Genomic DNA, 18679 nt, shown 5'->3' on the forward strand with positions numbered 1-18679 from the left:
ATGTCTACATAAGTTTTGCTGCTGAAAAGCATTGCCAAATATAATATATTATGTAGCTTATATACATCATGTATCTTTTATTCACAAACACAAATTTATACCACCTATATTATTCTTAAACATATCGTGTATTCGCTTTGTACAATTGAACAAAAACATCAAGTGTCAGTAAATAATTGTAATCGATAAAAAAGACAAAGGCATATAAAAAATATGAAAAAATGAAGTAATTAAGTAAAATAATATTTATAAAAAATCACTGATAAAAATATTTATTTTTTATTTATTACCTTATAATATGTTTAAAAAGTTTCATCATATTACACGTCCTTACAAGTTTGATAATTTTTTACACATATATACCTATGTATATAATTTGCCAATTCCTATTTGGTGTGATAATAATAATTATTGAATATTATAGTGAAAATAGAAACAACTTTAATAAATATAAAAATATTGCCAGGCATTATTATTTATTATTTCTTTTACATTTTTCGTAATGCTTTAATTTCGTTTAAATAAAATACAATATAATATAATAGGTATAATGTAGAGTAAAATAAGTACCTACTTATTCATACTTTCTTAAATTCTTTATCTTTATTTATGTTATATCATATAAGTTATATGTGATTATTTGACTGAACAAAATGTAGTCTGTTGACAGTCATCTAAGTGTTAATTTTTAAATCTAATTGGCGGCGGCAAGGTAGGTTGTGAAAGATACACGTATATTGCAATGTACAAGGGTAAAAATTATTTTACTTTGATATTACGTTCTACAAAAAATATAACTAATATTATTCAGAAGTACCTAAGGTCTAGAATTTTGAAAATTGAACCTTCCACGACAACGGAACATGTTTAAATATACTTTGATATATTTTTGTTCTTTTTTCTTTGGTTGTTTTCTGTTATCCTTTATTTCTTTGATTTTTGAGGTTCGTTCATTTTTTCCTTGGCTCTTCCGGGATTCGTAAATTACGTAAGTCACGTCCTTTATCTTGTGAGGCATTATATATTTACTTTTTAAAATTAGCGATCGAAAATCAACCGAAACTCAATGAACACTTCAGTAATTAAAAGGCGAACATTATGTGCAATCGCTCGTATTTAATTTCCTCGTGGAAGGATGATATAGATTAACTTTTCATACATTGTAACGTCATATTTATAATAATGTTTATTACAATTATAAATAATAAATAAATTAAAAGTAACTATAAATTATAGTTTAATAAAAATAACATTAGACTAATTTTTAAATATCGTATACTACCAACTGTCGTATGCTATCAATTGCCATACACTATCAATTATTACACAATCTATCGACTATAATCTATTGTCACGCTATCAATTTACTATTATTTGACGGTACACCGCGGATGATGCGGTTATTTCACATTTTATTATTTTACCTTTCACCTCTTACTTGAACAATAATAATTGCACCAAAAACAATAGAATTGTAATGATTTTGGTTTGAATTATATAAAGTCGTAACGGCAATAACGATGTGCCTATTTGTTTTTGTAATTCGATTGTACTTCGGCTAAATCTTTATAGTTTATACACTTTATACGTACTTATCTTTCAGTTTATTTTTTCCATAACACCGTGTGTTGGGAATGTTATGACAAATGACCCAGTATTTTGGTGAGTGTTTATAAACAGTATAGTGTATACAAATAATAAAGGTTTACTGTTATAACAATTTAAAGCCTTACTATGGATAAATTCTTCACATCATAATGCGCGCAGCGGTTGGGCCGGAAGCCGGAAGCCGATGATTATTTTTAATTTTTATTTATTCCGTGGATTTCGTATCCTCCGTTTATAATACACGCGATACACGGTAACTACTTTTTCTTAAATACCTAGTTAATTGTTCGTATATTTTCGTTGGACACGCATCCCTAAGTAGGCTGTTTTTTAAAAATACGTATTACCTATACCTATTATAATATATTCCTGGGCATATTTTTCCATGTTGACTTATTTTAGTCCACCGACGAGAGATTTTCGCATAAAAGTCTTGCGAAAGAAAAATAAAAGGATATATACGATGGGAAATTGCCGATATTAGTTTTTTGTGGCGCCTACGCGCGGCGTGCTACATGCAGTCTGTTCGGGTGAACAGAAAATAACAATAATAATAATAATAATAATAATAATAATAATAATAATAATAATAATAATAATAATAGTAATAATGATAATATTCGTTCTCACGGGAACAGGTGATTTCCAGACGCGTTCGAAAAAAGGGGATGTGGGTCGGTTCTTTTTTTTTATACAGGTATACATTCTTTCGAAGTGTACATTATTATTACCGTGTTCGGCGCGATAGTTTTGGGGGTGTCTGGGAAGGCCATAAAAAAAACCACATTCCCAGTACACTACGTATACGTATATTATACACTCTCATAATATTATAAACTGCCCGAAGCGGGTATATTTTGTTTTACAAATCTTTCAGACGTTCCGGAGTGATATATTATTATAATTATAATTCTTAGGACGAGAGAGAAACGTTGTATGACGTTTTTCGATTGTTTAGGTCACGATCTTCCGTATATTTTTCAAAAATGTGTTAACATACCTAGTCAATGCGAAAAAAAAAATGACGTCCATTGTTCTAACAATGTGCCGAGGAATTTTAATTGCATTTCTTTTCACACGTCAAAATGCATTTCTAATGATTTTTTCGATGCCTTCTTGTTGTATAACGGCTACGTAAATATCGAGTTTATATAATTTATATTATAGTTTTCTTATATAATACGGCTTATACGTGGGCTTAAGTTCACTTGTAGTAATTAAATCAGTAATGAAATAAATTTCGTTAGAACTTTACAACAGTTGTAGATACCACGTTCGACGTCGATAATCTTAAAAACATCCAAGTTTATATTTTTCGAAAATGACAAAATATGTCTGTTCGTTTTTACGTAGAACTCGTATGTTTTTCGTTTTTCAAAAAAATATGGGTGTGGTGAATATAAAATGAACCATCCGAAAACGCGGCCCAGCGTTTATTCTATAGGTATAATGTATATATACAAATGTTGACGAATTTATGGTGTGTTCTCCTCCGGGCTTGGCGTACGAGATCCCGACCATAAAATATTCACATAAAATACCAAAATCCTTCGTGAGTATATATGTATATTGTATGTGTTTAAGGTATAAACACGCTCCGCTTGGCAACCCCTGGACGACGATTTCCATTTTAGCGAGCGTGTACCATCAAAATATAATATAATTTTTACATACGCTTCTAAATATAATAGTACGTCCGTTGAATTTTCCACCACCGCGGCCGCCTCGTGTTTTATTTTTTCATATCAGTGGTCATGTGTGGTTTTCGTTACGTAGTATACTATACACAAGACGTCTCGATTGTGTTGGTGGTCGATCTGAACAGCGGCGTATTATTATAGACTATAGTGTACGGAACGCGCGTGTGATACGATTATATTTAAGACGCGTGTATGCAGTAGTAATAAATGAGGCAAACACGCAATTATGATATTGCGTTAATCGTTCGGGAAAAGGCGCGTAATCGTGATCAATTTTGGAACAAAAATCTGAGCTTATATTATAATAATATTATATTCGCCAAGCCGCGTTTCTGCACCATAATAATTCATCATCGTTTATTTGTAAAATGCTGCGACGTCCGCGCGATCTCGTTCCCTCGCGTCTGTTCCGTCTTGATAAAACGGACGACCATAATAATACTAATATTGGGTGCATTACCTATGTATAATACTATATGATTACACCATATAATTATATACTAATAATGTGCACTAACTGTTACAGGTATATTACAGAAATAGATATCGATCATCGTGTCCACTCCGATACCTCTCGGGCGCCTTCTGTTTCGCGGCCATCACGTGACCGCGATGAAGTATCCGGTGTTCTCTGAAGACACTCCGACGAATCAGCACATCGACGACAGCCTACAACTGTTTTCGTTCAAGCGTCGCTATCAGGTACCCTTCTTCCCCCCTATCCGTTCAATGTACCGTGTTTATGTGACCGTGTGTGGTCGAAATTCCAAACTCAGGCCATAGTCGTCGATATAGGTATATTATATTATGTTGTGTATAATGTGTGTATATTATATTGTGAGTGCCGGAGATTGGCGGCCTCTACAGCAGGCTATCCCCTGGCGAAGCGTTAATAAAATATAAACACGTCAAACATAATATAATAATAATATTCTCTATTTTCAAACCGTGAAAAATTTGCATGTGCCACACAAGTGACGCAGGTTGGCGGAGGTGTTTCAGATGTATACTGCATGATGCGTTAAGGACTCTTATATCTTTAAAACTATACCTACGACGAGTTAACGTAATAATAACTATACTTTAGCGTGTATCGAGTATTCTCGAAGTCTGTGCGATGAAATTATAGTTATATCACTTTGGACGATAATCTTTAGTAGTATAAATATGTAGGTTCTCATCTATGCTGCTATCATCGGCTACGAGTGAAAAATATATTTAGGTTTCACGATACTCGTTCAAGTATATCGATGGTAATGTCATATTAGGTATATAATGTTAATAAATTGATTTTAAGGATTCGGAATAAGTCGTAGTGATATTGTGCACTATAACAAAATAATAGTTGCATATTATTAGAACACGCGTAAGCTATATCGGCCGTAAATATCTCGACTGATTATAGTAATATAGGTATATTATAATTTATAGTGTTATATTTTTTTTAGTCATCAAGTCGAGATTTCATCAAGTGAATCGACATATCATCACGTTTCTATAAAAACTTTCCATATAGATTAAAAAATTATGAACACTAAAATATCATTCTATATTACTTTGAAGACGTGTGTATACAATTTTATCTATAGTATATTATATATTACACACTGCAGTTGTCGGGTATTATTTACAATATTTTCATGTTATTCCTACCGCAACTGTTATTTTATAAAATGTCGCTTATACTGCTGTATATAAAATACCGTGTAAAAACAGACTGCAGTAGAACTGGCATAATGTGACATCGACGGGATCCCATATTTCGGTTGTACAAAAACATACGCAAAAAACATAGACAATTCAACGGGGCTTTAAGGTCTTGTGCGTATAACCGACATGACGTGTTAACCGATGACGTACTAAACAATTTCAACTGCGTACTCGAAAAATTTGTAATTACATTTTTGTGAGTTGCGATTTCATTTAACTCTTGATGCTTTATTTTGATGTTCTATGGAGCTATTGTAATAGAAATTGTGAGTTTATAATATAATATATAAGAAATGTTTTTCTCCCTGTGATTTGTGTTCATAGTTGCGCACCGTTGACGAACCAAGCGTCTATTGTTGTCTGTGTTCTTGTTATTTTTTCTCCCGTTGAAATCTACAACACAATTAGGTACTTACTAATTCAAAAAATAATTTACTCATTAAAAACGTAATTGTTTATACGAATAAGATTTTTTTAAAACTATGTTTGATGACAGTCACGGTTAAAAAATCGTATTGTATGTTATTTTGAATAAGGTACCATTTATTAAATCGTTCTGTAGCTAATTTATAACTTTAAAAAATACATTACAGGTATATATATATATAAATATATCGTGTATTATAAGAGTTTACGGTTTTGATCCTGATAATCTAGACGGTAAATTGCACGTGGTGTGTTGTGACTTGTGACATATTTCATTTGAAAGCTAATATACATCGTCTGAACAGAAAAACTATTTTGGCGCTAAGTTCGGCTATATTATATATTATATCATAGGTTTGTTAGAAAGTTCAATGATTAAAATTAAATTGTATCTCTCATTATTAGTAATAATTATATACTACTTATATATAGGTTATTAATTGAATGGAAATCTTTTGATTCCAAAATTTGGGGTAGGTATACGTTCTTGTCAACTGCTTGTTACCTACCGCAGAAGTTGGTTTTGATTGTTTTTCGTACACGGATTTTAACATTTCAGATTGTGGTTTACGGTTCTTTCGATTAATTTGTAATTTGTGTTATAATATAATATAATGCTGTGGTCGGGATGCGTGAACGACAGCCGCGCGGTATGTTTGTACTTCTTTTACGAGGTGGATACTTTTATTTTTGTTTTGCAGTTTAACTTGCATATATTATTATATCGAAGTTTTCACCGTTTTATCTCGTTGTTTTTTTTGTTGAAACACTAGGTGATCATTCATATATTATGATTAATGTGGGAGTTGGGAGTCATTCCCGTCGGTATATATAATAATATATAAGCTGTAAAACGCTATAGGTAATTTCTATATAACCAACCACAAATTTCGTTCTACTGTCCATTATTATTATATGGTTTCAATTCTACGCAGGGAGTCAGGAAAATTAAAAAAAAGAAAATCGGTCGACCGTGTATATACTATAATATATAATATATATTATTATTATTATTCGGTGGGGCGAAACAGGCAGTGCAGTTTTGAAAGGCTATTAAAAAAAAACTACGCAACTTACAGAAATTATATTTATTTAATTTTTTTCAGTACATCATGCCGTTTTATATATCAAGTTTTAAAAATGACATCAGAAAGATGATGGCCGCCAGCAGCGATACACTGATGAAGGCGATTTCTGAAATTTTCTGCCGCATTTTGACACATTTCGACTGGTATAGCGCCAATTTCCTCCCTAATTCGGTCTTTGAGTTCTTCCAACGTGTGAGGCCGATGTTTAAAAACCTTTTCCTTCAGGTAGCCCCACAAGAAAAAATCACAAATGCTCAAGTCTGGTGAGCGCGCAGGCCACCTCAAATCACCCCTCAGAGAGACGAGATGTGTAGGGAACATCTGTCGCAGCTTCGTCATTGAAACTCGAGCAGTATGTGCTGTAGCCCCGTCCTGTTGGAACCAGATGTCCCCCATATTTGTTTCTTCCATTAACTCTTCCAATTGAGGTTCAAAAAAATTGTCCAACATGGAAACGTAACGTTCAGCGTTGACAGTTACGGTTTGTCCATTCTCCTCAAAAAAATAAGGCCCAATCACCCCAAATTTTGAAATCGCACACCACACGGTCACTTTTGGAGAGTGAAGAGGTGTCTCGTGAATTTGCCGTGGATTATTTTCTGCCCAATAGCGAAAATTTTGCTTATTCACCGCCCCACTGAGATGAAAGTGAGCCTCGTCACTACTGAAAAATGTTGACCTCACATGGATCCGGTTCAACATTTCTTGTGAGCAATTCATGCGATTTTCATAGTCGGGTGGACTCAACTCTTGGACAATCATAATTTTGTAGGGGTGGAAGAATAAGTCTTGGTGCAAAATCCTCCTTACTGACCGATTAGAAATGCCCAATGCAATTGAATGTTTCCGGGCAGAACGCGTAGGCGACTGCACAAAAGCTTCACTCACTCTTATCAAATTTTCAGGTGTTCTTACCGTTTTGGGTCTTCCTGAACCTCTAAGTCTTAGTGTAGATCCAGTTTCTTCAAATGTACGCACCCAATTCGCGATAACATTACGGTGAGGGACGGTATCATGACGCGCAAGGTTAAACTGCAGCCGGAACGCTCGCTGAGTTGCGACGAACGATCGACCATTTTCAAAAAATGTACGGACGGCAAAGCCACGTTGTTCACCAGACCAAACCATGGTAATGACTAATAACGGCATGGCCTGCCCGACGAAATGAAACCACCATAATCGTACTATCCCCACCACACGTGAAGTACCAACCTTTCAAAACTGCACTGTTTGATTTGCCCCACCCAGTATATATAGTTCCTATATATTATGTACATACACTTAATAATAATTTCATATTGGTAAGTTTCGCAATTGAATATTCAATTGAAAATCTAGTTGAAAATTCCAATTTGGATTGAATAGGTACTTATCATACTCTAATAACGAATTAACTTTTTACTATTATTTCAGGCATATTATATATGTATATATTATACACCTATATATAGAGTATATATTATCTGCAAATGAATAGTTTCAAATTTCAGACGTATCAATTATAGCAGCTGTTATAGTTTATAAACTACCTATCTAGATAATTGTACTCTATAGGCTTACATAAAATTGTTATATTTTTGCTGTGTAGACTTTATAGTTGTTTTCGACCGAGTCTATAATATGTTTTATTCTCCGAGTGGTTTTATTTTGTTCTTTTTATAACTTCATTGGTAATTAATAATTAGTTTTATATTACAGTGTTGTTAAAGTTTTTATTATTAAAGACTACATATATATATTGTGCAGTGCGCACAGTTGTTTGAACAAAATAAACATTTACAAAATTTAAAGAAAAACGTATTTTTATAAACGTTTTATTTTGTAAAATAATTTAGTTTAGTTTTAACTTTATGCATTTTTAACCTTCATGAAAAAAAGGTTGAAATATCAACTTTTAAAATTTAAATGGGATTCCTATTTTTGATTTCATGTAAAATGTAAAGTTTTTTTATACTGAATTATGATGATTCTATTATAATAAAGTATTAGGTTTATATAAATATCTATATCTATATTAACATGACCTTTCTTATGTAAAATACATTTAAAAAACATAATTTATAAGTTCAGAAAAAAATCAAAAAATGTAAAAAGGTATGAAATTGAATTGTATCTATTATTTATACTAAATTAGAAAAAATTAAATTTACCGACTTAGGTAGTGTGTCCTAAAATATTTATTCAAAAAATATACCCATTTTAATAATAAATCTATGATTTAAGTAACAACTATAAATCACGGTTATATTTTGTTGGATTATATTAGATATAAACTTGCATTAATTTGCGTCGTATGATTAATTTTGAAAAGTATCATGTCTTTTTTAGTGTACGCTAATTTTGTTTATTTTCTTTAAGTTAAATTAAAATAATATATCTTTTACTTATTTACATAATCACTGAAGCGCGTGTCCCCTCATTTTGTTTGTTTAAACGTTTTGATAACACTGGCAATATTACATATTAATGATATTCCCAAGGAAAAAAATGGGTCTTATTTCAATAACTTTTTGAAAAAAACATAGTTAAATTAATTAAAAAAAGTATAACTACACTGTAGACATATATACTATATGGCGTGCACATTGTACGCAATGAGATTAATACGTCATGAATTTGTTTAGGAACGATGATGCACGTTTTTGACAGAGATCCTGGCAAACTTTTTCCCGCAGGCACATCATTGTAATAACCTGCTAGGAAAATCGTAAGAATCTAATTTAATATCATTTTCGTCCCGTTTTTAACATCCCCCCCCCCCCCCCCCCCCCGTTGGTCCAGCTTGCTGCGCTGTAGTTTATTCATGGCACAAGTAGCATAACTCGTAAAAACCAACAGTAATAATATAATAATCGTAAAAATAATGTAAAAAAAAAAAATCCTCTGGCGGACTTTTGCGTGAACCATTTTTTCATCGTATTCTCGCACATTTAAAACCCCTAAATCCTATAAAAAAGTTTTTATTTCGATATTAATAATGAAAATTGATTATAAAATAAATCGGAAACTGTATCTCGGGAAACTATAATATAACGTCGTAATATACGCGTACCTATATATACATTTTTCTTTTACGGTTGAATTCAAACTACTTCCCGGTGTACGCTGTGGTCCATTATGGCTTAATTTTCAAAGATGTTGATATTGGTATTTTTTTGTATTTCGTTCAAAGGAAAATTTGTATTTTACTTATGTGCAGTATACTGTGTACCGATTGTTTACCGGTCATTACTTTTTCATTTATTACATATAATAATTTCTGTATATGTGTGTATAGAGATTACGATTGCTTCTGTTTTTATTATTTCGAACGATGACTGATTACGGTGCTTCCTATTATCATAACAAGTTCACAAATCTTAACGCAACAATACAATTTTTTGTTCTCATTTTATTCGGCACAATCTATAATAACGTACGTATTTAACGTACTTAAAGCATTACAAAAACCATTACATGTCTATAATATGCGTACACGTATAATGTATATATTATATTTAAGTAATTGCCGTGAAATTGTAGTTAGAAAGTATAACGGCAATTGTTTGATGTCGATTTAACTATAATTTGCTAGGAATACATAGTAGGCATATACCTATACTTAGATCCGCATTTGCATTGACAATATACAAACTACAGATTTGTGTCCTTTTAATCGTTAATCGTCAAAGTCCATAAGTTTTTATTTTAATTAAATTCTCGAAATATATCACAGCATTATTTATTATATGTTTAAATTTGATAAAAAAGAATACGAGGAACATTCTAACTTCCACGATCAAGCCATAATAAAATTACAAGTTTTCCATTAAAATAATACTTATCTTTCAAGGTAAAGGGTCTTTGCCTAATGTTTTCGATGGGAGTTTCGTATTTTGTAATACTTATTATTAAAATCTATATTATACTATTATTTCTGGAACGCTCGTATTATGGTGCAACGATGACAAACAGTAGAAAACGTAAACTTTAAATGGAATTATAAAGTTTCATAGAAATTCTCACTAATTGCAGTTTTTCAGTTTTCTAGGTAAATGCGACAGGGGAAAAAACTATAGCTACTAACTTTTCTGTTTTTGAACAAACAATTCCGAAGCATATTTCTAGTTTACCGTCAACCTTTGTTGTAGGAAACCCAGCTAAGAATTTTAAGTCTTTTGTAAACTGTTTGCGTACAATTTTTTATTTTGACTGCAGCATTAGTAGTAGCGATAGATATTATATATAAGCTCGGTTTTTGTTTTCTTTAGGCCGAGACATTTTTTCCCTATACTCGTCGTGAAACGGGGTACAATGTGTATATAGTAACTTACTATAAGGCGCCGCTGAGACGACAATGTATACACATATATAGTAACATGTACGCATTTTATATTAAAAAAAATAAAAAAAACCTTTCGGATATTACGTTCTTTGTTTTATGGTCTACGAGACTAAACTGACGATATAACAAAATATACAACATATATATTATATTATTATATATTATATTATGTGTCTCGTTTTAATTTCGACCCGTGAGCAAAATGTATTTATATCTCCATGTAGAGCTATCATGTAGAGCTATGCAGTGTCATATTATAGCTGCAGCTAGGTAGTTGATTTGTATGAGTAAATAATTAATGCGTATGTTTGATTTCCCTTCAGAAGTATTGTATATAGACATATTTACCTAGTAGTGGTAATCAAGACTGTAAATTTAATGCACTAAAAACTGTTGCTAAAATATATGCAAAAGCACGCACTTCAAAATTCTAAAAATGCAAAACTGCGTAAAATTATTTTTTTTTTAAATATCAAATAAAAAAAAATATCTTGAATTAACATTTGTTAAGATTACGTTTGTTAGTATTCCCATTTAAAATTTTAAAGTATTGCCCCGTGTTTAAATATAAGCTGTATAATATATACAGCTAATATTTATTATTCGTATTTTTACACTCATGGACAAGTCCTATCGATTACAATAACAACAATTAAAAAGTAATTTTTTTTCGAGAAATAAATGTCCAATTATTATTGAACTTAAATTTACCAAAAAAAGGCTACCATAAAATAGGTATGTGCAATAAATGCATGATGTTATTATGCTAAAAATACATGCACGAGTAGGTACTGAGTATAATATTGTAAGACACATTTTGACATGACTTATTATAATTTCTTCTGCGAAGTTACAAAAAGAACATGCGAGTTTATTACTAATTAGATTCTAATTTTTCTTGATTACAGCCGCATACAAATTATAATAGCGACTCATTATTCTTATATTTGTATTACTGTTTACGTCATTGTTTTCCATAATTAATATTCTAAATATATTGTGTAGAAATGAAGAACTCCTAGATATATAGTATAGGATTGTTTTTAAGAGGAAGCCTTATAATGTAGTTTTTGCTTACCTACACGCGTATTAGTCGTGGCCGTAACACTTTTGCAGATAGTGTACCTACTTAATAATTTAACCCATCAAAGAACCGCATTGATAAACGAAAATAATATAATAGACACTATAATATATAATAATGATTTGCAAACATATTTATCTATATTTTATTAAAACAATTAAAACCAAGTTATGGAGAACACATATTCTATGGTTTAAAAAGCTGTCACGGAACCGATGCATTGAAAATTCAAAATCACTGAAAGAAGTGTTGAATATATTTTATTAATTTAACACAATATGTATAGAATATAAATAACCCACATCGATAAGTGTTTAGTAGGCATAGTTCCAACTGAATTATACATTATGTAACATTACGTTTATTTAAGTCGTAACTCGGGCAGTATGTATAATATTTGTAGTTTGTTTTGAAATGCAAATATAAAACCGCCAATAACATTTATAGCTGATAAAATTGTTATCAAATGATGGGTCAGCTTATTTCGTTTTTGACTGAAACGAGAATACATAATACAGTATGTATACATTGATTATTTGCTTATTGTGTTATATTGTCTGTGCGACGTCAATTTGTCGTGTAGCATAAATTGTATGGGTTACCTACTAGAATATAATACACGATGGACTGGGACAGTAAACAAAATTTTATACGACGAGCCTCATCGTCTTTTATAATGTATATTTTTTTAAATTTGCATTTCATTCGTTGCGCGTTAATCCACGGTTGGAGGTTTTACGCAAATAATAAATCTCTTGAATGTAACGATAAGTTATTCCTGGTTTGTTTGTAGGTATATACCATTCATGTATTATATAATATATTTCTACATTAAAGAAAAACTCTTTTCGGATTCGACAAGAAAAATTTTTTAAAAAAAACTGCTTTCTTGATGAGGTTTTCCACCAGGCATTCAATCACGTGGGGCCCTTAAAGATTTTGATCACTGGAAAAGTCGAATTGAACAAACGGAACGACGTGCGTTGTAAAACGTCTCATTGTGCGGAAACTAATCGGTTTTCGCGGTGCTGCCGAAATGAATACATTACCGCATTTTTCGATTCCTTTTTCTCTCGCTCCCATCGAAATTGAGCGTTCATAATATACTTAAAAGGTTTACACATACCGATAACTTTGTTTCATCGACTCTGCCTGCAACTCTAGAGTATCGCCGTTCTCTTGGCTACGGTTGGAAAATTACCGGTTACTGCACGCCGTCGCTAAATGTTTAGGGGAAATGCAAGCACCGAGCAGAGGTTACATCAAAATACGTGAAATGAAAATATTTCAAGTCTGCGTCTACACTTTTACCGCAGAACCTTGCCGGTTAACCGTTTTCACCGTTTAATGGTCGTGAAAGATTTTCTAGTAGAACAATTTTTATTCGTTTAGTACTATATTATGTAGGTAATATTAACGTGTAAATTACCTACTCGTGACGATAATATTTATTTTTCATTCAAACGTTAAATAGTATTCTTTCAGTATTTTTGTGAGCATCACAGACGTATGTATGGCTTTAAAATATCGCGTCAAAAGCAGACCTCCCATGCTTTCTTTATTTATTTTAATAATAACTGAGATTGAGGTGTATTATAATATTGGTGTGTTATACGATTAAATTAAATGGGACGCGCATCGCGACTGCTGTGAACTATTGTCGACGAACCATGTAAATTGTGGAGTTTGCACGCGACAATATTATAAAGCTGCCACAGTCTACCGTTTATTAGTAGGTACTATATTATTACTACTGTCTACCGACCTCGAAGTCACCGGACGACAAGAACAAGTTCACTAATATATTTATGGAAATTTGTCATGTATACTGCGTTTGATGAGTGCGTATAGTAATATTTTAGTAATTGTTTGTTTAAAACTTAAACATTTTACGTATTTTCAGACCAACTAGTTAACAAACTTAACGAACGCTTAAAAAAAAACGGTATGAATCTAAATTTTGATACCTACGATATTTTACTACGATTATTATACCTAATATTTAAAACATTTTTCGATTTAAATGCCATAAGATTTTTTTTTATTTAATTATTATTAATTATTGTTAATTATAATGTATTCAAATGAGCACAGTTGCTTTAAATTTATTTTATTCTAAAACTTGAATCATAGACTATATATGCTTATAATTGTATATATTATTACTATATAGTATATATAGTAGGTATACTGGGTATGTTTGAAATACAATGAACCGATTTAACTGATGTTGTTAGTATAGATATAGTTTGTTTTTTAATTGATTTTATAATATTACCAATAATAATTTTAAAAAAAAGATTTGTCAAGACAAAAAAAATAAATCTAATGTATTTTAATTTGTTTGTTAAACGTTTAAAGGTATTTTTAAAAAATTCAAATCAGTTGAATTGCATAATCGTTTTCTGTTATATTACACAAATATTATAGTTTACGTTTAAATGCAACTGTGCCCTATATTTGATCAACCATGTTGAATCACTGAATGTTATATAATTTCTAGATTGGAATCATAGATATATTTAATAAACTAGATTGTTGTCGTAAGCCTATACAATCCTTAGATTTTATTAAAGCCATCAATCGGCATTGATGTCAAAACGTCGTATCAGTTATCATTTATATTGATAACAAGAACTTCACTCATCATCACTCGTAAGATAATACTGGGATAGTTGATAATGTTTCTGGCTTTGGATAAAATGGTGGAACGACGCATTATACTATAGTTAACAATCTACTTTATTACATAAAATCTGTGATTGCAATAGCTAGGTAATTTTTAAAGGAGTAGTTATTTTCCTTTTGGAGTTGTGACCGCAGTCAAAATACAACTATAGATTGATAACCAGAAAAATATTATTTTATGCCAGTCACCATTTACATGTTAATCAACAGAGATGCGTGAGTAGTCGACTTGGGAAAAATTCTCGAGTCGAGTTCGAGTATACTTGAGTCCACTTGACTAAATTTTTTTTAATAATTGAAAACTCGAGTACTCAATTTTTCGAGTACTTGACTTTTGAACTCAATGTGACTCGATATAATTCGACCCGTTACCAAAAAAAACAATACTTGCGATAATAGACATTTACAGTCTTATCAACAACTCTATATAGTTTAATAATTTGTATTTACAAAACAAATACATAATAAATTATACAATATAAAACATTAACCAAGACGTAGAAATATTAAATTATCATGAATGCTTATTACTACTAAATGTAATACAATAATTTATATATATATATATTGTATAAATTAAATATTAGTAATTATACATTATAGAATGTTCGAGACTTAGACTATATACATTCAAATGTCGATAGTCGTTAAGTCTTATCACTTTTAACGTAGGTATACTCTAATGGTATTACATTTGATTGCCGATTTTAACTGATAATATTTATAAGAAGCAATAACATTGACTATATCATGAAAATGCCGGTTAACATAAACATTAAATTCAGTAGCGTATTACAAGTAAGCTATTTAGTTGTTTATTTACCTGCCTATATACGTATAATACCTATGATGTGATTGATAAAATGATTTCACTTATTTTCGATCGAATGGAAAATGGAAGTAAGTAGGTACGATGTGATCGTATCAACTGTAGTGTCAGCGTTTAAGATAGTTCAACAATATAGCTTACCGCTATCACATACTTTTTAAATAAAAAATAAAAAATGCATTCGAATTGTATCTCTGTGCTGCAGTGAATAAAATAAATGTTTTACCAAGGTATTACTTGGTATAGTTAGAATATCAATTATATATTTCATTTCTTTTAATAACATGCATGGGCGTATAATGTATTAATTGTATGTGCAAAAATTATATATCATCTAAAAAATGTAATTATTCCCGAACACGACCATGTGTTACGTCGAGATTACCTAATATTATTGTAAGTTTATAATTAACTACCTACACTCAAGGGCATATTTGTAAGGGTGGGGGAAATTCGGCTCCTTATTAATCTTATTTTTTTTTCTTAGATGAATCATTTATATATTTACAAATTTAATTGTAATGCTATTAATCACTCTAGTGAACTTAGTTATTAGGTACTATAGTGGCGTATTCTTATATGATTATATACTTTCAATTTGTTACTAATTGTAGGTACCTATATACCTATTACCTAATACCTAATACCTATATACCTAAAACATCCCATGAACAATAGTCAAATACGCCTTGCAAATGTTCTTATTTTTTTCAAAAACCCTTTAAATTTTACTTGAAGCTCAGGCCTAAATTGCATGTCTGCACCCCAATTTTGTATATAATATTAAATTACAATGCCAACCACGAATTGTTGTAGCTTACGTTTATTTTCTGCGCTGAAACATATAAATACTTGAGTGTGCTTTCTTCAACATAAGAAAAACTGGACTCTTTGTTATAACTGCCAATCAATACCATGATGAATACAAACAATATTAATGTTTTTTAAGACACTATTTCTGAATTTGCAAAATAAGAAAAAAAATGTGAATAGGAATTAACTCTGAGAAAATATTTATGGATTAAACTTGTATTTGGTATTTTGGTAGTCAGCTATCTTAAATATTTGTTTCAATTTAAATTCGTTGCTAATAAAGGCCCCAAAGTAAATAGTACACAGGGATTTTATTTCGTTAAATAAGGCCTTCTCAAAGCTAGTGAATTTTATGGTTACTTAATAAAATTAAACCGTAGAAGATTTCAGACGTTACTAAAGCATCGCATTAAAAATCGCAGCACTGAGTTTATCCATGTAATTTTCATGATTATAGGTATTTCTTAGATAATTTGTTTAAGACATTTTTATACGAACGTGCGTCATTGTATATAGTTTCTGTTATATACGATTCTATTAATTTATTCAATGTGGCAGTCCACTGGAAAATATTTGAATGACGTTTTGACATATTTTTCTGTCAATTTAAATAAAAACAAAGTTTTCAATTTAAATTTAAAAAAATATATATATATGTGTGTCATAAACGAATTTTGTGTGAGGGGAAAAATTATGAAACGTCTAAGATATGTCAAACGAATCAAAAAAACAAGACATGACATTTGTACCATGATTGATGTAGGCATTCAAAACATTTTTGTATTGTTTAAAATATAATATACGCATATACAAATATTGTTATGCCTAGTCTTCAAATACCGAAAACAAAACGAGTTTGAAATGCAAGGGTTCAGTTTCTTTTTATCTTTCTAACTTATGCAAGCTACAACTATTTGTTCGTTACCCATATTTTTTTGTTGATAATATTCGTAAAAATCTAACAGTTGCCACCCATGTGGCGTTTAGCAATTATATTTATGTATAATATATTATAATAAGCAGAATGGAACACACAGTACGCAGATAGTGATGTATATTGTAAATGATTTAATGTTGATTGTAACGTTAATTCGTTTCAAATATATTTTTTTTCTCATTAAAAATAATAAAAGTAAAATACAATTACATTCTATGTGAATTTATTAAATGCAAAATTGTTGTGGTACGGTTAGAGTAGCTCTAACACGGCGTATTATCATAAAAAATACAATATTAGGTACTATAAAATAATTTCATTTGTGTTATGTGATTTATGCAAATTCTTTCGTATAAATTATTCCAATATGGAATAACTATATAGTACAGTATACTAATATATATTTGAGCAAATTAATTTCTGACTGTCAATATGTTCACTCGTGCATAAAAACCTAATAATCCATGACCTAATGATTATTTCGAATTTCAACGTCGGCTTTTTATCCAAACATTAATTTTTATAAATTGTAAAATTTTGTTGACATTACGATTGTGCAATTGTTTGAAATATATCATATAGTAACACTCTACTATACTTCGAATTGATTACTCCATGTTTTTCTGTGTATATAAGGTAATAAAATTCTCACTCAGTCGCATTGCTGCGTATAATATATGCCATACGATTGATGATAGTTTTTAACAAAAAAAATACAACGTCAACGACGTGATCTAAATAATTGACGAAAATATTTGTTTAATTGATCTTCGTATACATTTTGTAGGTATAAACGCGTATTTCGCAATATACTGCAGCTATAGTTTATGTATGATTAAAATTATGTTTAACGAGTTGCTCACTAAATTCCTTTTAGACGAGTATGCGATTAACATAAACTCGTCCTCTTCGTCCCGTGTAGTATTCATATTTAATTTTTAGTAGATATATGGTGGAGTATTTTTTAAGACTTCCGAAATGTATAATACATAAGTATGTATATTATTTTCTATCTATACGTGGGTATATAGTATACTCCTATCTAAATTAAACACATAATTTTATCGTCCCTCGTAAGTATAATACACACGGCTCGTCACTGCAATTACGCCATATAGCCCGCGTAAAGTAGGTAGGTAGGTGGGCATGTACGCTAGGCAATGCGGAGTGTAATTCGAAAGACGATACACGAACGCGTATTTTACCCTCAACTATGTCTTAAACGTTTTACCTCCGGATAAAAAGGTATACCGGTGTTTTTCCCGTAGCGTTTGTCATTACATAGGACGAGGTCTTTCGATATTTTTTCTACTTAAACGAGTCTGCGGGACTTTCATGCGATCCTAGCAACCCTATCGCCACCTTCGTTGCCACCGTAAATTCTCTTTTATACGACAATGTCGTTTTGTCGTATAGAATATATAAGCTGCAGCAGGCGGCCTCTTAGACGCAATTTACTTTATATATCCGAC

The 18679-nt window shown here is 30.8% G+C and overlaps 1 protein-coding gene across 8 annotated transcripts in view; it reads left to right on the forward strand.

The window, feature by feature from the left end:
* LOC132946498 (polypyrimidine tract-binding protein 2) overlaps positions 1-18679 on the forward strand; it is a 202549-nt gene that overhangs the window by 75836 nt on the left and 108034 nt on the right. For 4 of the 8 annotated variants that reach the window (XM_061016525.1, XM_061016526.1, XM_061016527.1 and 1 more), the window contains one exon: positions 3835-4010. The exons of the other annotated variants lie outside the window; for them this stretch is intronic. In XM_061016525.1, coding sequence (XP_060872508.1) covers positions 3921-4010 — 90 coding nt within the window. In that variant the 5' untranslated portion in view covers positions 3835-3920. The remainder of the gene's footprint in view (positions 1-3834; positions 4011-18679) is intronic. 8 annotated transcript variants of the gene reach the window in all.

Source organism: Metopolophium dirhodum, chromosome 6 (genome assembly GCF_019925205.1).
Source record: "Metopolophium dirhodum isolate CAU chromosome 6, ASM1992520v1, whole genome shotgun sequence".
NCBI classification, from domain to species: Eukaryota; Metazoa; Arthropoda; class Insecta; order Hemiptera; family Aphididae; genus Metopolophium; species Metopolophium dirhodum.